The sequence below is a fragment of the Paralichthys olivaceus genome, chromosome 10, assembly GCF_024713975.1.
Source record: "Paralichthys olivaceus isolate ysfri-2021 chromosome 10, ASM2471397v2, whole genome shotgun sequence".
Lineage (NCBI taxonomy): Eukaryota > Metazoa > Chordata > Actinopteri > Pleuronectiformes > Paralichthyidae > Paralichthys > Paralichthys olivaceus.
In genome coordinates this window covers 24,463,465-24,481,605 of record NC_091102.1, presented here as the reverse complement: position 1 = coordinate 24,481,605, position 18,141 = coordinate 24,463,465, and the positions used below count along the sequence as shown (strand labels likewise).

At 40.7% G+C, this 18,141-nt stretch overlaps 1 protein-coding gene across 1 annotated transcript; it reads right to left on the bottom strand.

Moving 5' to 3' along the window:
- Positions 1-12,868: 12,868 nt before the first annotated feature.
- LOC138411930 (golgin subfamily A member 4-like) lies at positions 12,869-16,270 on the bottom strand. The gene is made up of 3 exons (XM_069533573.1): positions 16,104-16,270; positions 14,635-16,018; positions 12,869-13,804 (listed from the first exon to the last, which is right to left on the bottom strand). The coding sequence occupies exons 1-2, from the start codon at positions 16,113-16,115 to the stop codon at positions 15,611-15,613; spliced, it is 420 nt and encodes a 139-aa protein (XP_069389674.1). The 5' UTR covers positions 16,116-16,270; the 3' UTR covers positions 12,869-13,804; positions 14,635-15,610.
- Positions 16,271-18,141: the final 1,871 nt, after the last annotated feature.

Here is an 18,141-nt window from a genome sequence, read left to right as displayed (position 1 = left end):
GAAAAAAGTCATGTTAAAGGATATTTTATGCTGAAATCATTGTCATATCTGTAGATATTAAGGAACAGAAGAGAAACACGATTATTTACAGATACTGTACAATACAATAGCCTACAATAATTTTTACACATGTAATATCAGCTGTGTTAAGCAGCCAAGACTGGTACTTATAGTTTATTCTGTGTTCAGCAGGTGGAAGCACCACAGATTTCAGCCAAACTGATGTACTAAAAAAAATAAACATTGTACAAAAAAAATTATTTCTACCACATCTGTAATAACCGAATGAGCAAGGTGAGCCCATCAACACGGACGAGCCAGTTCAAAAGTGGTGGCAACAAAAAAAAGCATCACAACAAAGTTGCATGCCCACCTAAAGCACAACCACCCGACCCAGTGTTCCCAGCTGGGGAAAAAAAAGTGCACCTCAAGATGCAGAGCCTTCGTCCCGAAAGTCAACACTCAGTGAGGCGTTTGGTCGACAAAGTAAATATAAATGGAGCAAAAATGGTGTGCGCTCACAGAAAGTGTAGTTCGCTGCATCGCAAAAGAAATGCTGCCCTTTAGTACAGTTGAAAAACCAGCATTGAGAGAGATGCTGCAAATGTTTGACAGACAGAACGAATTGCCCGCGAGAAAATATATGTCACAAACGGCCTAAATGTTCAATATTTATTGAAGTGCAATTTTGTTAATCGAGACTTGATAAGCCATTTTATTTATTGTCTTGGTTGTGTGTGGTTTTATATTTGAGTGCTGTCTTTGCTAACAGAGACTGAGAGTCCATTTTATTTTTTGTTTGTTTTATTTATTTTCAACGTTCCTGAAATTACAATTACGATGGTAAAAAATTACTGAAAAATAAAAGTTTATTGTATTTGAAAGGGTGTGCATTATTATGATATATTATCATGTTGACAATCATATCGTTTATCGGCAATAATTCGTGGGACAATATATCGTCCAGCAAAATTTGTTATCGTCCTAGGCCTAATAGAGAATAACAATTTTACTCAATTACTGTTGCAACATGCTATCACAATGTTCAGTAATAAAATAAGCAACACTCAAAATATCACATTATGTTATTGAAATAATCTTCCTCACTCCAAATCAACAGTATCAAAATATCCTGTGCTCTTTACATCGTAATTAGCACATTAAACAATATCAATCATCTAGAAAGAAAAACATGTAATGTGCACAGCTAATAAAATATGGCTGGATGAGCTTAGAATGCACAAATAAGGTGCTAAACACACACATAATACAGCTCTATGTGCAACAAAGGAGCAAACAAATGTCTCACAATGCACCTTTAAAATGTCGGATCAGGGCTTCAGCATTAATGTGTGGTGTGTCGTAGTGTGTCTCTCTCGCGCCAATCAGCACCGGAGCTAGGTGCTCTGATGTTAGCTCCTATGCTAACGGTTTAACTCGTTGCATTAGCTATTAGCCTAGCACATCAAGACGGCCGCTCACCGATGCGTTTCTCTTCCCGACAGGTTCCTCCGACTGTGCTCACACAGGTCCTGGTCGTCCCGGGAGATTTCTTCGGCAGCTTTTCCGAGTCTGATCCACTTTTCTTGTTTTATCTTCCTATGGTGAGTGTCTGTTTAATGCGCCTTGCTCTCTCTCTTCCCGGCAACTTCAGAGGAAGTGAACCTGCTCCGATCAGCTCAATGGGCGGGGCTTCTTTTCTGATTGGGTGACAGACCGTCTCCAACCCGTCTCCTTCAAACTAAAACTCGCTATAAATTATTTTATTATGGTTCTATCTCTCCTTTTAGATAAACATCTGTTTTTTATTATTAACCAAAACGTAGTATTTAATGAATTGATTTTTCCACCATGAATTTCACTTTTCTTCATTCAATCAACTAATTTATTGTTTTTAATACAGATTTTTAACCTGGGTTACACAAGAATCTAATACTTTTATTTAGAAGCTTTTTTGTTGTGATATTTTTCACTGTGATTTTGAGCTAAATGGAGATATGGACACTTCCTATGCTTCTATATACTATATACTATACATCCACTGTCATGATTACACCTGATTTCTTTGGAACTATGTTCTTTCAGATACAAATAAAAACATCTATTCTATAGTTATCTTACAGGATCACATAACTGCCTCGTCCATAAGCAACTCATATACTTTACTGGGCCATTATAATAAGTCTCTATACTCAGTCAGGTTCACTACTCTGAGTAATCATGAATTACGACCTCCTCCATTAATAAGTATCTTTCTTGATACAGGTATTGATAAAGTTCCTCTGAATTGCTCTCTAACCTATAGTTAGTACCTAACCTGTGTCTGGTTGTGAGGCCCTGCCTGGCTGAACTGGGGGCCTGACTGCAGGACCAGCTCTGTCTCCCATCTAGCCCTAATGTAATCAGTTGAAGCACTCGTACAGTCTCTGAGGTTTTTATATAACACAGATACCACCTTGATTTTTGACCCATTATATATTCGCATTTGTACATCTATCACTCCGTTTAATATTTTTGCGCTCCCTATTTCCCTTATAATATAATCCCTTAGCTGTAGTTATCTAAAAAAAATCCTAATTTTTTAATCCATACATTTCTCTAAGGTCCTGAAAAGACATTATGTTTCCATTCTTTAGTATTGTACACATGGCAGTGATTCCCTTCCTCTCCCAGTTCCTGTATGTCAGGTCACTCAAGTTTGGCTTGAATCTTTCATCATATGCAATCCAGCTCAACAATCTCACTTTCTTTTCCAATCTATGCCTTTTATTGAAATCAGCAAAGATAGTCAGTGTGTGGGAGGTTATTGGATCTATTGAACCTTTTAGTAGTTTTTATCAATGTAATGTTGCCCAAAAGGGATTGCACTGGTTTGTTAGCCACCCTCATCTCAATCTCTTTCCATTTGGAGTTATAATGCTTGTCACACCACTTGACCAAGTTGTGCTGCCTCATAATAATCCTTTAAATTTGGGAGTGCCATACCCCCCCGATTCTTAGCCAGTTGTAGCGTGCTATATTTTATTCTTGGTTTTTTACCACTCCAAATGAACCTCGATATCATTTTGTCCCAGGTTTTAAATCTTTCTAACGGTATCTTGACAGTAAGGGATTGGAAGAAATACAACAGCCTCAGGAAAATGTTCATTTTAATAATGTCAATCTTTGAACTGAACTCCAGTGAAATGGTCGACCATTTCTCAATATCCTCTTAATTTGTATATGAATCTGATCACAATGAAAACATGGCTGGAATTATCTTCTGACGATGGCTTATCTGTTTTGTTAGGGTTACCCCAAGATATTTTATGCTTTCTGAGTTCCATTTCCATTTATAAGCATTTGTAATTTCTTGGGAAGGGGTATAATTAAAAGCCAGAATCTGTGTTTTATTCACATTTGTTTTATATAATGAGTAGTCTCTGTATATACTTATATACTTAAATGTGTTAGGCTTGTATCAGGTCTTTCTAAATATATTATTACATCGTCTGCAAACAGACTTATTACATGTTTTTGTTTTTTAATATGTATTCCCTTTATTTCCTCACACTGTCTTATAGCCTGCAAAGAGGAGAGGGGACAGGCAACATCCTTGGCGTGTTCCCCTCTGTAGCTTTATGCTTTTTGTTAGACTACCATTAATTTTTATTCTAGCTATAGGATTCTGGTATATTGTATTGATGCATTTAATGGCTTCTTTGTTAAATCCAAAACATTCTAATGTTAAATATACAAATATCCAATTTACACCATCGAAAGCCTTTTCGCCATCAAGACTCAGCAATATAGCCTTAGTTTCCTTCATTTGTATCGAGTTTACTATTTGCAGGGTCCTTCTTATGTTAGCTAATGTTTGTCGTCCTGTAGTAAATCCAGTTTGGTCCTCGTCAATTAATTCTGTCATGAAATTCGGATATCTCCTTGCTATAATGGATGTGTATATGTTGTAATCTACATTGAGCATAGAAATGGGTCTGTAATTGTTACAATATTCTGTGTCTTTACCCTCCTTGGAGATTACAGATATGATTGCTTCATTACATGAGGGTGGCAATCTACCTTCCTTAAGGGCAGTGGCGGTTCTACATTGAGTTACTCCCCGGGCGAGGGGTGTTATATAAAGTAAAGTAATGTGTATAGTCTTTTTCCTTCGGATGCAGTTCACGCCATACATCAACCAGTCCATGTTCCTTTAATGACATGTTTACAAATTTAGATATATGTGTCTTATTTCTTTTTATACTTGTTGTGTCTACCCTATGATCCATTATCATATTAAAATCACCAGCACATATCACTATACCTTCAGATTTTAAGGCCATGACTGGGAATAATGATTTAAAGAATTGTTTAGTACTCTCTGGAGGGGCATATACATTAATTAACGTAACCATCTCTTCCTCTAGTTTCCCCTTCACTATAATATATTGTCCTTCTGTATCCTTGATTTCTTTTAGACATTCAAATTTAGTTGAGTTTTGTATAAGTATTGCCACACCTCTTTTGTTGCTTTGTTTACAAGTACTGTAATAGGTGTTTCTAAAACCAAATTTCTTCAGCTTTTCATGCTCTTCCTGGGAAAGGTGTGTTTCCTGCATGAAGATAACTTGAGCCTTAAGTTTTCTCATTTTCAAAATAATCTTAGTCCTTTTAATTGGATTATTTAACCCATTAACATTTAACAACACTAACGATATGCTGTTCATTTATAGCTTTGGAAAATGGCATTATACTCCATGATATATATATATATATATATATATATATATATATATATATATATATATATATATATTATATACCATGAGAACAAACAATAGCCAAAAGAACATTGAGCAACTCAGCAATAAAAAAAAAATTGAACTAAGAATACAACAGTAGGCACTTGCCCCCACGTTTCCCCCGTGGGTTGAGGGGAAATTCAGATGAAATATGGGGGCCCCTCCTTAGTGAGGTCCATTCTTGTTATCCAGATTCTCTTGAGCATCTGTCTCATTAATTCAATTCAATTCAATTTTTTTTATATAGCGCCAATTCATAATTTACATATTCTCAAGGCACTTTACATTTAAAAGTCAAGACCTTAAAACAATATTAACGTAGAGAAACCCAACCGTTCCCACAATGAGTAAGCACTGTGGGGAGGAAAAACTCCCTCATTAACAGGGAGAAACCTCTGGCAGAACCAAGCTCAATGTGGGCGGTCATCTGCCTCGACCGGTTGGGGTGAGGAAAGAAAAGTAAGGGGGGAGGAAAGGAGAGATGGGTGGAAAGCGGGGGAGAGAAGAGAGAGATGAGGTGGAGAGAGAGAGACCGGGAACAATTGGGCACCATCAGTATCAGGGCTGACTATAACAATAACAATGTAGTGATCTACAACAGGATTATATATATTAATCAATTACTGAGTTATTGTAATTAATGATAACAATGGTGATGGTAGTCGTTGTTGTCCTGCATTCCCGGTGCCAGAGTTATCTGAAACGAGAGAGAGAGAAGAGCCAGAGGGACTATGGGAGGACAAAGTGACACTTTGACATGATGACATGTTAAAATAAATAAATAAACAGGTGTGGGGGGGCAGAGAGACAGAGAGACAGAGGGAAGTGATGAAGTGCTCAGTGCATAATGGGAGTTCCCCCAGCAGTTTAAACCTATAGCAGCACAACTAAGGGATGGTTCAGGACTCACCTGATCCAGCCCTAACTATAGGCTTTGTCAAAGAGGAAGGTTTTTAGTTTTACTTTAAATGCTGGGACAGTGTCTGCCTCACGAACCCTGAGTCGGAGCTGGTTCCATCGGAGAGGAGCCTGATAGCTAAATGTTCTACCTCCTGCTCTACTCTTACAGACTCTTGGAACCACTAGAGAGCCTGTGTTTTGGGAATGAAGTGATCATTATAGCTCACACATACAGCGTCCGATCAGTCCTAACAGTGAAGACTGAAGACCTATATACAATCTCTTAGACTATTTGTCTTCAGTGTCTAACATGTGTTATCTTTCACTTACTTATTCATTTAGATGCACTTACATACTTTATTTGTCCATTCCTCGGTATTTCTGTAGTTTATGTTTTGCTTGTGTTGCGGTGTCCTCTTTGTTTCCTACCTGTTGCCATGGCCATGGGCCGGTGTCCCAGTGTATCCTCATTCTGGCCATAGGTGTCTAGAAACGGATTCCTCTCTCTTTTAAAACTTTCTTAATTCCCGCGTACTCCTTTCTTTTCTGAATTATTTCCGTGGCATAGTCACATTATTGGAAATAGTATTAGTTAGGTGATAAGTTGCAACATCATGTCCCAATTGGAGATTAGCCGTGCTGCACTGCTGCTGTGCCTGTTGAACAAAGAAGAAATGAACAATTAAGCCACAGTATCACTAATTCCAGCTCTGTCCAACAATCCATATATAATAGCTCCAAAGACTCCTGGAAGAGAAATCGTCCTACCCTGAAGAGCAGTCATCCACAGGAGGAAAAGTGGCCACCTCACAGCCCCAGTGGTGTGACTACTCTTGGAGATTCTCCCATCACAATGTCCTCTCCATGCAGTCTCTCTGAATCTTCATCTGACGTGGCTGGCTGGAGAGGTGCGTGGACCAGTTCACATGTGAGAACAAAGCCTTTGCAGGGACTGGAGAATATGCTCTGCCTTTTGGGTGAGGATAAATCAATATTTAGGCGAAAAAAATGGATGCGACTAAAGAGGAGATGGAGAGGTCGTCATCAGCAGCGATCACTTAAATAACGTTGACTGTTGTGCTGTGCTCCACGAGGAGTCAAAATAATGTTATTATTCATGACTTTGCCTCACACAGAGCACCAAAAATGTTGTGATTATGTACTTTCCCTTGCGCGGGGTACGATTATGTACTTTCCTTCATGCGGGGCACCATTAAATGGTGTGCTTTTGGGCATTCAATAAATGTGGCTATCAGAGAAATATTAAATATTAATATTAAAAATATTAATATTAAACTGATAAAGGATAAATCGGGACACCACCCTTCAAAGGAAGGGAAAAGATAGCCAATTTAAGAAATAAGTCTTAATGACTACAAATTTGGAACTCTGATTAATAATTAAATAAATAACTATAACCAAAATTACCACATCAATAGCTAGCAAAGTTGAAGGATATGGAGTTCTTGACAGTGTAGAGGTTGGCAAAATTCGGACTTCCGGTGGCCCGGCAACTAGAATGGCAGCATAGAAAGGAGCTCCTGCATCGACATAAATAATACCCCGTAATTCAAATTCTTAACACGGCTAAAGTGAGTTAAACTCAAAGAATGATGGATGGGGGTAAAAAGAAAAAGGAGGGAGCCAGGTATCAGAATCGAACCGACCGAGAAACCCGAAACAACGGCAATGCTAGCAGTAGTGAAACTCGCAGTGAAAATGGCGACGACACGGAGGATGAGACTGCACCTGCCACACTCAGCTCCCTGAGGAGAGTGGTGAGTGAGGTGGTAGCCGCCGGAATGCGGGATCTTAAATCAGAAATGAAAAAAGAACTGTCGCAAGTAAGAACAAGTCTTAAAGAAGACATGAAAATGCAACTGGACGAGCTGACCACCGAAATCAACCAACAAGTGAGTGCCGCTACTGGCAAAATAGAGGAGGTGGCGGAACGACTGGGAGAAATTGAGAAGAACTTGACAGGGAGGGAGAAATGGGACATTGGCGTTAAAGACACTCTTATTCAACTGCTTGACAATCAAAAGTCTCTCCAGGAGAAGATAACGGACTTGGAAGGGCGCTCACGGCGTAACAACATAAGGATTTATGGCATCCCCGAAAACGCAGAGGGCTCTTCTATGCTACGGTATGTGGAACATATGATTCTGACTGAACTGGGGGACAACGTGGGCCTCCGCGGAGAGGGGAGTTTGGGAATCGAGAGAGCACACAGGTCGCTCGGCCCACAGCCACCTGTGGGCGCGCCCCCGCGCTCTACAGTGCTACGGTTCCTACAGTTTAATATTAAGGAGAAAATCCTCCATGCTGCGTGGAAGAAACCCATCTGTGTTCAAGAAAAGCGAGTGTACTTTGACCACGATTACGCCGAGAATGTACAGCAGAGGAGGAAAGAGTACACTCCCATCAAAAAAGCGCTCAAGAAAAAAGGATCCGCTTCCAAACTCCGCTGACGAGGATGCGCGTGCACTTCGATTCAGGCACGGTGACGTACAGCAACGCCGAGGATGCCGCGGAGGATTTAAAGAGACGTGGATTCACAGTGGGTCCGCTATCGTTAAGAAGATCCAAAGACATCACCGTGGAGTCCATCAACAAACTTCTACCGTGGAGTACAGCAGGGACTCAGCGAGCAGGGAACGCGCATAACTGTCAGGAGAGCGCACGCGAGAAGTTGAAGGTGTTCCGGAGGCCAGCCAGCCAGGATGCCATAATAATGGATGAGTAACTTTCTCCACCCCTCCCTCATAGAGATATGTTATTCTATCTCCACCTGTAAGTTAATGGTTCTTAAGCAATCGATACCTTAATTTAATGTTACAATAAGCTAAAGAAGCTATAAACATAAAGCCACAGTAAAGACTCATGTGGAACCTGTGACCTCCCTTAAATATAAGTTAGTATAGCAATGGTTCGATGCAGCTGACCTTCATAATAGGCCACCAGTTTTTTCAGTGTTTCTATTTTCTCATATTTTATTTCCTAAGTACTGCTGAGGGGCCCCACTTAGTGGCATTCCCCCCTCAACCTAAAGAGGTTTCAGGAGAACCTCCGAACTGGAAGACCTGTTCTGTAAGTTTATCACATGTTTAGTGAATGTTATATCTTGTGTTGTTTGTGTTGTGAGGGCTTTGACTGAATTCTTAAAGGTACAAGAAAACATATTTATGGTGACTAATGTGAATGCAGTATTATAATATACAGTCTTGGAATGTGAATGGCATAAACAATCCCATCAAAAGGAGCAAAATAGTTGCAAAGTTGAAACGAGAAAAAATTAATATAGTTTTTCTGCAGGAAACGCATCTCTCTGCTATAGAACATGAGAAATTTAAGAAAATTGGATATAGAAATACCTTTTTCTCCTCACACAGGACAGGAAAGAAAAGGGGAGTAGCCATTCTCATTCCAAATTCTGTTTTTTTTTAATTGATCGCAGAACATAAAGACAAAGAGGGTAGATTTGTCCTAGTCAAGGGGAAAATAGAGCAGGAAGAAGTTACTTTGTGTAACGTGTATGCACCCCCTGGTAGCAACATCTCTTTCTTCAGGGAGGTATTTAACCTCATTGCTGCAGAAACATGTGGCACATGTCTATGTGCAGGGGACTTTAATTTACTTCTTAATCCTAAATTAGACACAACAAATCGAGTGAGAAGAAAGAATCTCTTAGAAAAACAAATAAATAAAATTCTTCAAGACCTTGGACTAATCGATATTTGGAGACATTTACACAAACACGATAGTGATTTTACCTTTTACTCTGCAAGGCATAATATATACTCTAGAATCGATTATATCTTCATGTTTAGCAGAGATTTCCATAAGGTGAATGTGGAGGTGAAGGGGCGGAGAGAGCACCTTCACCTGCACCACAGAGGATCAATCAGCACAGGTGAGAGCTGTTAGCTGATTGATCCTCAGACTTTAAAAGGAGGCAGCAGAGCTGCCTCGGGAAGAACGCACAGAACGCACTAAGAACGCACTAAGAACGCACAGGACACTGAGGACACACAATGGGGAAGAGCGACTGAAGCAGAAAGTGCTGGACCCTTTAAGTTAATGTTCTGTAAGTTTCAGTTTCACGTTAATAAAGAGATGCTGAACAAGAAATGGTTGGACTGGTTTGTCTCTGGCTGTCGTGAGGGGAACCCCGTGGCGTGGTCGAACGCCACACTGGCGCCTGAACAGGGACCTCACACAGCCAGACACATGGAGTGGGCAAAGACGATGGAGATCCTGAGGCAGACGCAGAGGCAGACGCAGAGGCAGACGGAGGAGATCCTGAGGCTGAGGATGAGGCTTGAGCGGCTCACCTGCGACCCCGAGCTGGAGAGGGCGGGGAGCGCTGGTCCCCGATCGGCGGTGAAGCCGATGGGTCCGGCTCCAGGGTCAGCGGGGAAGCTGACGCCTCCGGTTCCAGCGCTGAGGTCGGTGGGGAAGCCGAGACCTCCGGTTCCGGTGCCTAGGTCGGCGGGGAAGCCGACACCTCCGGGTCCTGCTCCTCTTCCTGCGCCCTGGTCAGCGGGGAAGCCGACACCTCCGGGTCCTGCTCCTCTTCCTGCGCCCCGATCAGCGGGGAAGCTGACGTCTCCGGGTCCAGCGCTGAGGTCGGCGGGGAAGCCGAGACCTTCGGTTCCGGTGCCTCGGTCGGCAGGGAAGCTGACACCGGCGGACCCGGCGTCGATGGGTGGGTCTCCCGGACTGCGGCGCACCACTGTTCCGGGGTCCAAGGTGCCTGTGCGGCGGCGCCCACCTGCTCCGGGGTCCAAGGTGCCCGTGCGGCGGCGCCCACCTTCCAGGCCGCCTGAGAGATGCCGCGTCCCGCGACGCCCATCTGCTCGACCCCCCGAGCGCCTCAGTCGGTGGGCTGGGTTCCTCCCCTGGCCGGAGGGGAGGGGGGGGAGTAGTTCAGGCCGGATAGCTCCCGGACCTGAATTTGACGGTGGGGGTATGTGGAGGTGAAGGGGCGGAGAGAGCACCTTCACCTGCACCACAGAGGATCAATCAGCACAGGTGAGAGCTGTTAGCTGATTGATCCTCAGACTTTAAAAGGAGGCAGCAGAGCTGCCTCGGGAAGAACGCACAGAACGCACTAAGAACGCACAGTACACTGAGGACACACACTGGGGAAGAGAGACTGAAGCTGACGGTCCAGCAGAAAGTGCTGGACCCTTTAAGTTAATGTTCTGTAAGTTTCAGTTTCACGTTAATAAAGAGATGCTGAACAAGAAATGGTTGGACTGGTTTGTCTCTGGCTGTCGTGAGGGGAACCCCGTGGCGTGGTCGAACGCCACAGTGAAATATTGCACAATTGGACAGAGAGATATTTCTGATCACTCAGGCTTAACTTTGAAACTTACTTTAGATAGAAATCCTAAAACTACTTTATGGAGGCTGAATACTGGTTTATTAAATAGTAATTCATTTAAAACCGAAATGGCCAAGGAAGTAGAAACTTATTTAGAACATAATGATAATGGAGAAGTCAGTCCTGCAATTCTATGGGATGCAGCAAAAGCATTTCTTAGAGGAAAAATCCTAGCTAAGTGTGCTAGGCTAAAAAAGATCAGAGATAAAAAGCTGTCAGACTTGCAGAAGCAATTAAAAAATCTTGAGCTACTTCATACTACTAACAACGACCCCTCTTTACGTGAGCAAATGAGGCCTGTTCAGCAGGAGATAGACAAAATTCTTAGTGAGGAAATTGAAAAAAAAAATGAAATTCCTAAGACAGCGATATTATGAGGCAGGGCCTAAAGCGTCTAAAATACTTGCATGGAGAATTAGAAAACAGCAAGCAGAAAACTCAATCCACAAAATTAGGGATCCTATCACAAATAAGGTAACTACTAAATTAGAGGAAATTCAGAGTGCATTCGAAAAATATTACAGATTACTATATACACAGCCAGACAAATCAGACAGACCTACAATTCAAACATTTCTCTCTTCTTTAGATCTCCCCTCAATAGGTAAAAATCAAAACGAGGAGTTAATTTGTGAAATCTCAACCGAGGAAATAGATAATGGAATCTCAAATCTTAGAGCCAATAAATCACCAGGCTGTGACGGATTTCCTCCGGAATGGTATAAGTGCATGAAAGAATTCTTGGTTCCTTTATTGAAGGCTTCCTTCAACTACACTCTCAGGGGTGGGGCTCTCCCGCCATCATGGAGCGAGGCATTTATTTCAGTAATACCAAAGGAGGGAAAAGACAAAATGGACTGCAAAGGGTATAGACCAATAAGTGTCTTAAACATAGACTATAAACTATATGCAGCTATATTGGCTAAAAGATTAAACACAATATTGCCTTCCTTGATAGATGAGGACCAAACAGGTTTTATAAGTAATAGGCAAACACACGATAATATTAGAAGAGCCATAAACATTATTAATCAAATTTCAAAAGGAACATCAAGCGCAGTCCTTCTCAGCCTAGACGCCGAGAAGGCATTTGATTCGGTAGGATGGGATTTCTTATTTCAAGTTATGGAAAGATTTAGTTTTAGTGATTCATTTATACAATGCATAAGAATGCTGTACTCCTCCCCAACAGCGAGGATAAAAATTAATGGGAGCCTTTCGAATCAAATAATGCTACAACGAGGATGTAGGCAAGGTTGCCCATTAAGTCCATTACTTTTTAATTTTTTTATCGAGCCCCTTGCCCAGGTTATCAGAGAGGAGACGGCTCTGGTGGGTATAGATGTGGGAAGTGTACAGAACAAAATTTTTTTATATGCGGACGACGTCCTTGTCACAATTAAAAATCCTGAATCTGGTATCCCATTGCTTATGAACATCCTGGGAACGTATGGGCAATACTCTGGTTATACACTGAACGTACAAAAAACCCAAGTCTTGACCTTCCGTTTTAAGCCCTCAAAGCAATTGATGGGCAGGCACCAATTTAATTGGCACCAATCACAACTTAAATATCTTGGTGTCTCATTGACAAAAGACCTTTCACAACTATATGATGTTAATTATAAACAGATAAATAAGAAAATATATGATGATCTGGGCAGGTGGAGCTTGCTCCCCCTCGACCTCGGCAGTAGGATTCGGACAATCAAAATGAATATTCTCCCAAGACTATTATACTTATTTTCAGCACTTCCAATAGAGGTTCCTGCAAAACAATTCAGAGAGTGGGATAAACATTTCTCAAGATTTATTTGGAACAACAAACGACCAAGGGTGAGATACTCAACTTTACAACAGCCGGGGGAGAGGGGTGGCGTGGCCCTGCCTTGTCTTAAAGATTACTATCTGTCAGCTCAGCTGAGGTATCTTGTATGTTGGTGTAACCCATCTTATGAGGCTAGGTGGAAAGATATTGAGCTATCTTTAATTGAAATACCTATCCAGTCAGTTCTGGGTTGCCCTGGTAGGTTTAGTGATGTTCACCAGCTACATAATCATTGTACTAGTTTCTCTCTGAAGATGTGGTCAGATGTAGTAAAGAAATATCAGCTCTGTAGAGAGATTGGAGTGTTGAGCTGGCCTGCATTCCATCCATACTTCCCTCCAGCTTTACAGGACCATAGGTACAAACAATGGACTAAGCGAGGAATCACCTCCTTCTGTAGGATAATAAAGAACGGAAACCTAAAATCTTTTGAGGATTTGCGTAAATCTTATGAGTTGGGTGAAGAAGATTTTTATCGTTACTTACAGATCCGCCACTTTTTTCTGGAAACAATAAAGACCCCTAATTTAACTGAACCCTCGAAAATAATTAAAATTTTTATAGATGCTTATGATTCCAAAAGTACTAAAGGTATCACTGGAAAACTATACAAAAGCTTTACTTTATTGAATAAAATCTCAACAGATTATATTAGACAACGCTGGGAAAAAGAAGCTAATATAGTAATTCTAGAAGAAACGTGGCTTCAAATTTGGAAAAATCAATCCACTTCCACAAACTCTTATTTCTGGCGAGATTTCTGTTGGAAGAATTTGATGAGATTTTTTATTACCCCTAACCAGACATCAAAATTTAGCAGTACGCAGGTCTCCTGCTGGAGGGAGTGTGGCGGGATTTCTGCAGATTGTGTTCATGTCTTTTGGTCTTGTCCTTGTATTCTGCCTTTTTGGAGGGGAGTGAGAGAGTTAATTGTGGAAACTCTGGACATAATATTTGACTTTTCTTTTAGCTGTTTATATCTTGGAGAACTCCCTGAAGGTCTCAGTAATGGAGACACATACCTAATGAAGATTTTCATGGTTGCAAGTAAAAAAGCAATTACTAAATGCCGGCTCCAGAAGAATCCTCCTACCATGAGACTCTTAACAAACATTATAAACTCCATCCAGGCAATGGAGAATTTGACTTTTGTGCTGCGGCTTCAAAAGGATAAAGGAGAGGAATACTGGAAAAAATGGGATCGCTACAAACATAAAGACTCCTGATTCTATCTCACTCCATTCCAATCAAAAGCGAGAAATATCTGTATTTTGTACTGCACCTATGCTTAACTTCTTTATACCTGCTTCCAAATGTGTGTACTGTCGTGTCCTAGCACTCTTTTGTTTACTTGTTTGTTGTTTTATGCTCATATGTAAAACGAAAAATAAAGTATATTAAAAAAAAAAAAAAAAAAAAAAAAAGAGGTTGGCAAAATTCACACTTATGCAACATTAATGAAGATGGAGTTTTGAGACCATGTGGCTGAGATCACATGTATGTGTTAAGTTTGTGGAAATGAGTTTGTGAGGTGTTGGTGCCAGGTTAAAGAAAGTAGTTAGATGCATGCAAAGAAACTGATCAGTATAACAGAACTAACATTAACTTTCAAATAACATATTACCAAATATCACAACAACACAATTCAAACTTATAAACATCACATGAAATAGAAATAGGACTAAACAGTCCTTTGCATAGCCTAGCGTAATAATAGAGCCCAGTTGTGTTACCCGTCCATGAAAAAGAGGGAAAGTTCCTTTTTGGATGTGCTGTTTGAAGTCGAGTGAAGTGGTCTTGTTGGTTTGTGGCTCCTGTTGTGCATCTGCTGGTCAGACCTTGTGTCGTGGCCAATTGTGCTGAAGTTCTTAGGCAGGCTCTCGCGTCACTGCCTTTGGAAGGTTTTAGCAGTCTGCTCCAGGCAGGCCTGCTGGAAGCTAATTCAGAGGAACAAACTTCACTCTTTCTTATTCAGGTACCAGTCACAGTCACTCTCTTCTTCATGGGGTACATCGAGTGACACTGCCAACCACTGGCATAATATATATTGCAGTCACACGTATATACCACAAAAAGTTTACGGCATTACGTCACCAACTCAAATTTCTTCTGATTTTAATTTGTAGTAATGAGTAACGAAGATGGTTAGGAGAAATGTCTTGGAGTAAAAGTACACATTTTACTTAGGAAATATAGTGGAGTAAAAGTGAAAGTTGTCAGAAATAAAAATAACAAAGTAAAGGACAGATATGTGAAATTTCTACTTAAGTAGAAATGTAAAGAAGTATTTGTACTTCGTTACATTACAACACTGGGTAAGGTCAGCTCAGGTGCTGTTGGATGGGCGCTGCTGACTACTTCCAACACTGTGGTTTTCTCAACCCCAGAGCGTGGCGGATTCTCTTCCAGAGTGAAGTCTTCTTTGGTTTCTCAGGGAGAACACTGGAGAGAGACTTCTCCTCAGTGACATCATCCTTACTCTCTCCATTGAGCTCCCGACTGGAAACATCAGCTTCATGACAGTGGCAGACCACATTGTAAGAAGCTTTGAGCTTCATCAGCTCTTCTTGGAGAACCTTCTTCTCCTGGAGCTCAGTGTTGAACTTCTCCTGGTTGGTAGTCTGATTTTGACAGACCTCATGATAAGAATCTCTGAGCTTCATCAGCTCTTCTTGGAGAACGTTCTTTTCCTGCTTCTCCTCCTGGAGCTCAGGCGAACTTCTCCTGGTTGGTAGTCTGATTCAGACAGACCTCATGATAAGAAGCTCTGAGCTTCATCAGCTCTTCTTGAAGAGCATTATTCTCATCCTGAAGCAGATCGCTGGTTTGAGTCTCCTTGTCCATGGAGTCAATCTTTTGGCTGTGAGCTTGCCTTTCCTCCATCTCTGTCACCACAAGCTCAACCCTGCTCAAATACCTTTTCAAAAGGGCCACCTTCTCCTTCAGAGCCACATTGTCCTTATCCAGAGCCTTCACCTTGTTGCTTTGTACTGCCAGTTTGCCATTGTGGGCTTTAGAGTGAGCTGTCATTTTCTCCTTCTCCCGAATCAGAAGCTCATCGTTCTGTTTGAGCTTCTCTTTCAGAGCCTTAATCTCAGACTGCATTGTTCCACATGCCTGAAAAATAGAAACATGGAATTCATTATTAAAAGTCCACTCAACACAACCTGAACATACATTTCTAAAAAAAAATAATTCTTACCAGGATTTCCATTTTGGTAAAGGGGGATTTGTAGTTATGAGAGCAGTGTCTTCTTGATGAATTTTTACTGAACAAATCAGCGGTTGTCTCCGTAGGCAGGATTGTTGTCTTCACTAATGAGGACTGTGGTCTTCTCAGTTGACGGTCTGTTATTTTCACAAGCTAATAACTTGAAGCAAGGGAACTTGTTATTTATGTTTGGTAGTTCAGAGGACCAAAGAAATATCCTTTAATGTCTAGAGTTTTTGGTTCTTTGATTGGATTTGATAAGGATTTGCAGGCCAGCAATCCCTTTGATGGTTGCCGCCACATCAATCATCAAAGAAGATTTTTAAGAAGCAACCGTTTCCATGGCAATATTTATAACTGCACAACATGGCGGCCCCTGGGGGTTTATCAGGTTGACTTCTATATGATGCACATCACTGCGGAGCATACACAAATCCTGAGCTAGGCGGCTACTATACACATGTCGCACTGATAGCTAATTGATCCCTGTCTGAGACTGAGGTTAGTCTCTTGACCAAATGAAGAAAATCAATCAAGGATTTCAGATCCATTAGATAATGTGTGATATGCTTGAGGGAATTAATGAAATATGCTATGAAGTGTTAAATTAAGTATGTAGATATGTACATAAGCATCAACAAAATATAAGTCTATGTGTCAGTAGGTACATAGTGTGAAATCTTAACAGCACAAGCATTATAAAATAAATGTAGTAGGATGAAAATAAAATAATGAAAATGGAAAAAACTGTAGAGCAGCTGTAGTCAACTACTTTACCATCACCGGGAAGTGGGTACATTTTTGCAAACTAATTGTTGCATTGTGTGTCACTGAGAGCATGGGGAATTGTGCATTTCTGCAGCATGTTTGGATTCGTGTTTGTAAAAAATGTGTGTGTGTGTTTGTGTGTCAGGAAAGTGTGGACCTTGATGCTGGCTGGTTTCTAAAACTGATGCGAAATAATTGAGAGGATGTATATTTACATGTTGATCTATGTGATTTTAGTGTGTGAGAGCTATTGATGCACAACACAGGCACTGACATTCTGTGATTAAGCATTGTATTGTTGTGTGTTGTTCATGTGTTCAATGTGATTTGACACTGCAAATAAAGGTTTCATATTTTAATTTCATTCATAGATTCATGGCTATTGAGCAGTGCTTTGTGAGTGTTGGTCGAATACTGTCACTGGCATAAAATATTAATGAAAATGCATATTATTAATATATGTATGTGTGTATATTAAATCAATACAATTGTCAATGCTTCTGCATATGTGTTTGACTGTTTCCATTTAACTTAATTTACTATGTTCCACTTAATACTGGGCTAAAAGGATTTTTTTATGTAATATTTATGTCTTTGTTATTCACATTAGTCATCCAATCATTACTGATTTGATGATATAGAGCTCAATCTGAATGCAGACAATTATTTCTTCAATGCAAAATATATTTTAAAAATACTACTCAAAAATTATTGTTGAAGGTTTTTCATAAAATACCAAGAAGGGGCGCCATATTCTGTAGAATTTGTTTTCTGATCCCCGAATAGTGTATCTAATCTTCTCTAGATTCATGCAGGATATCATGTCTCTGAGCCAATGTGAACAGCAAGGAGGAGCTGGGTCCTTCCACTTAAGTGAAATAGCTCGTCGGGCTAGTAAAGAGGCAAAAGCAAGAAAGTTGAGCATAGCTTTATGTAAGTTCAAATCTGGAGCAATGCCAAAAATACCAGTCAAGGGATTGGGCTCAATTCGATGATGGAGGATATCTGATAACGCATGGAAAACCAATGTCCAAAAGTTACCTAAAGAGGGACATGTCCAATACATGTGGTAGAGTGAGGCAGGTGCGCCTTTACATTTATCACATGTAGTGTCGACATCAGGATACATTTGCGCTAATTTGGTTTTTGATATGTGGATTCGATGCACTACTTTAAATTGTAAAAGTGCATGTCAAGAACACATAGAAGAGGAGTGTATCCGATCAAGCACCGAGTCCCATGTGTCCTCTGTAAAGGTGTA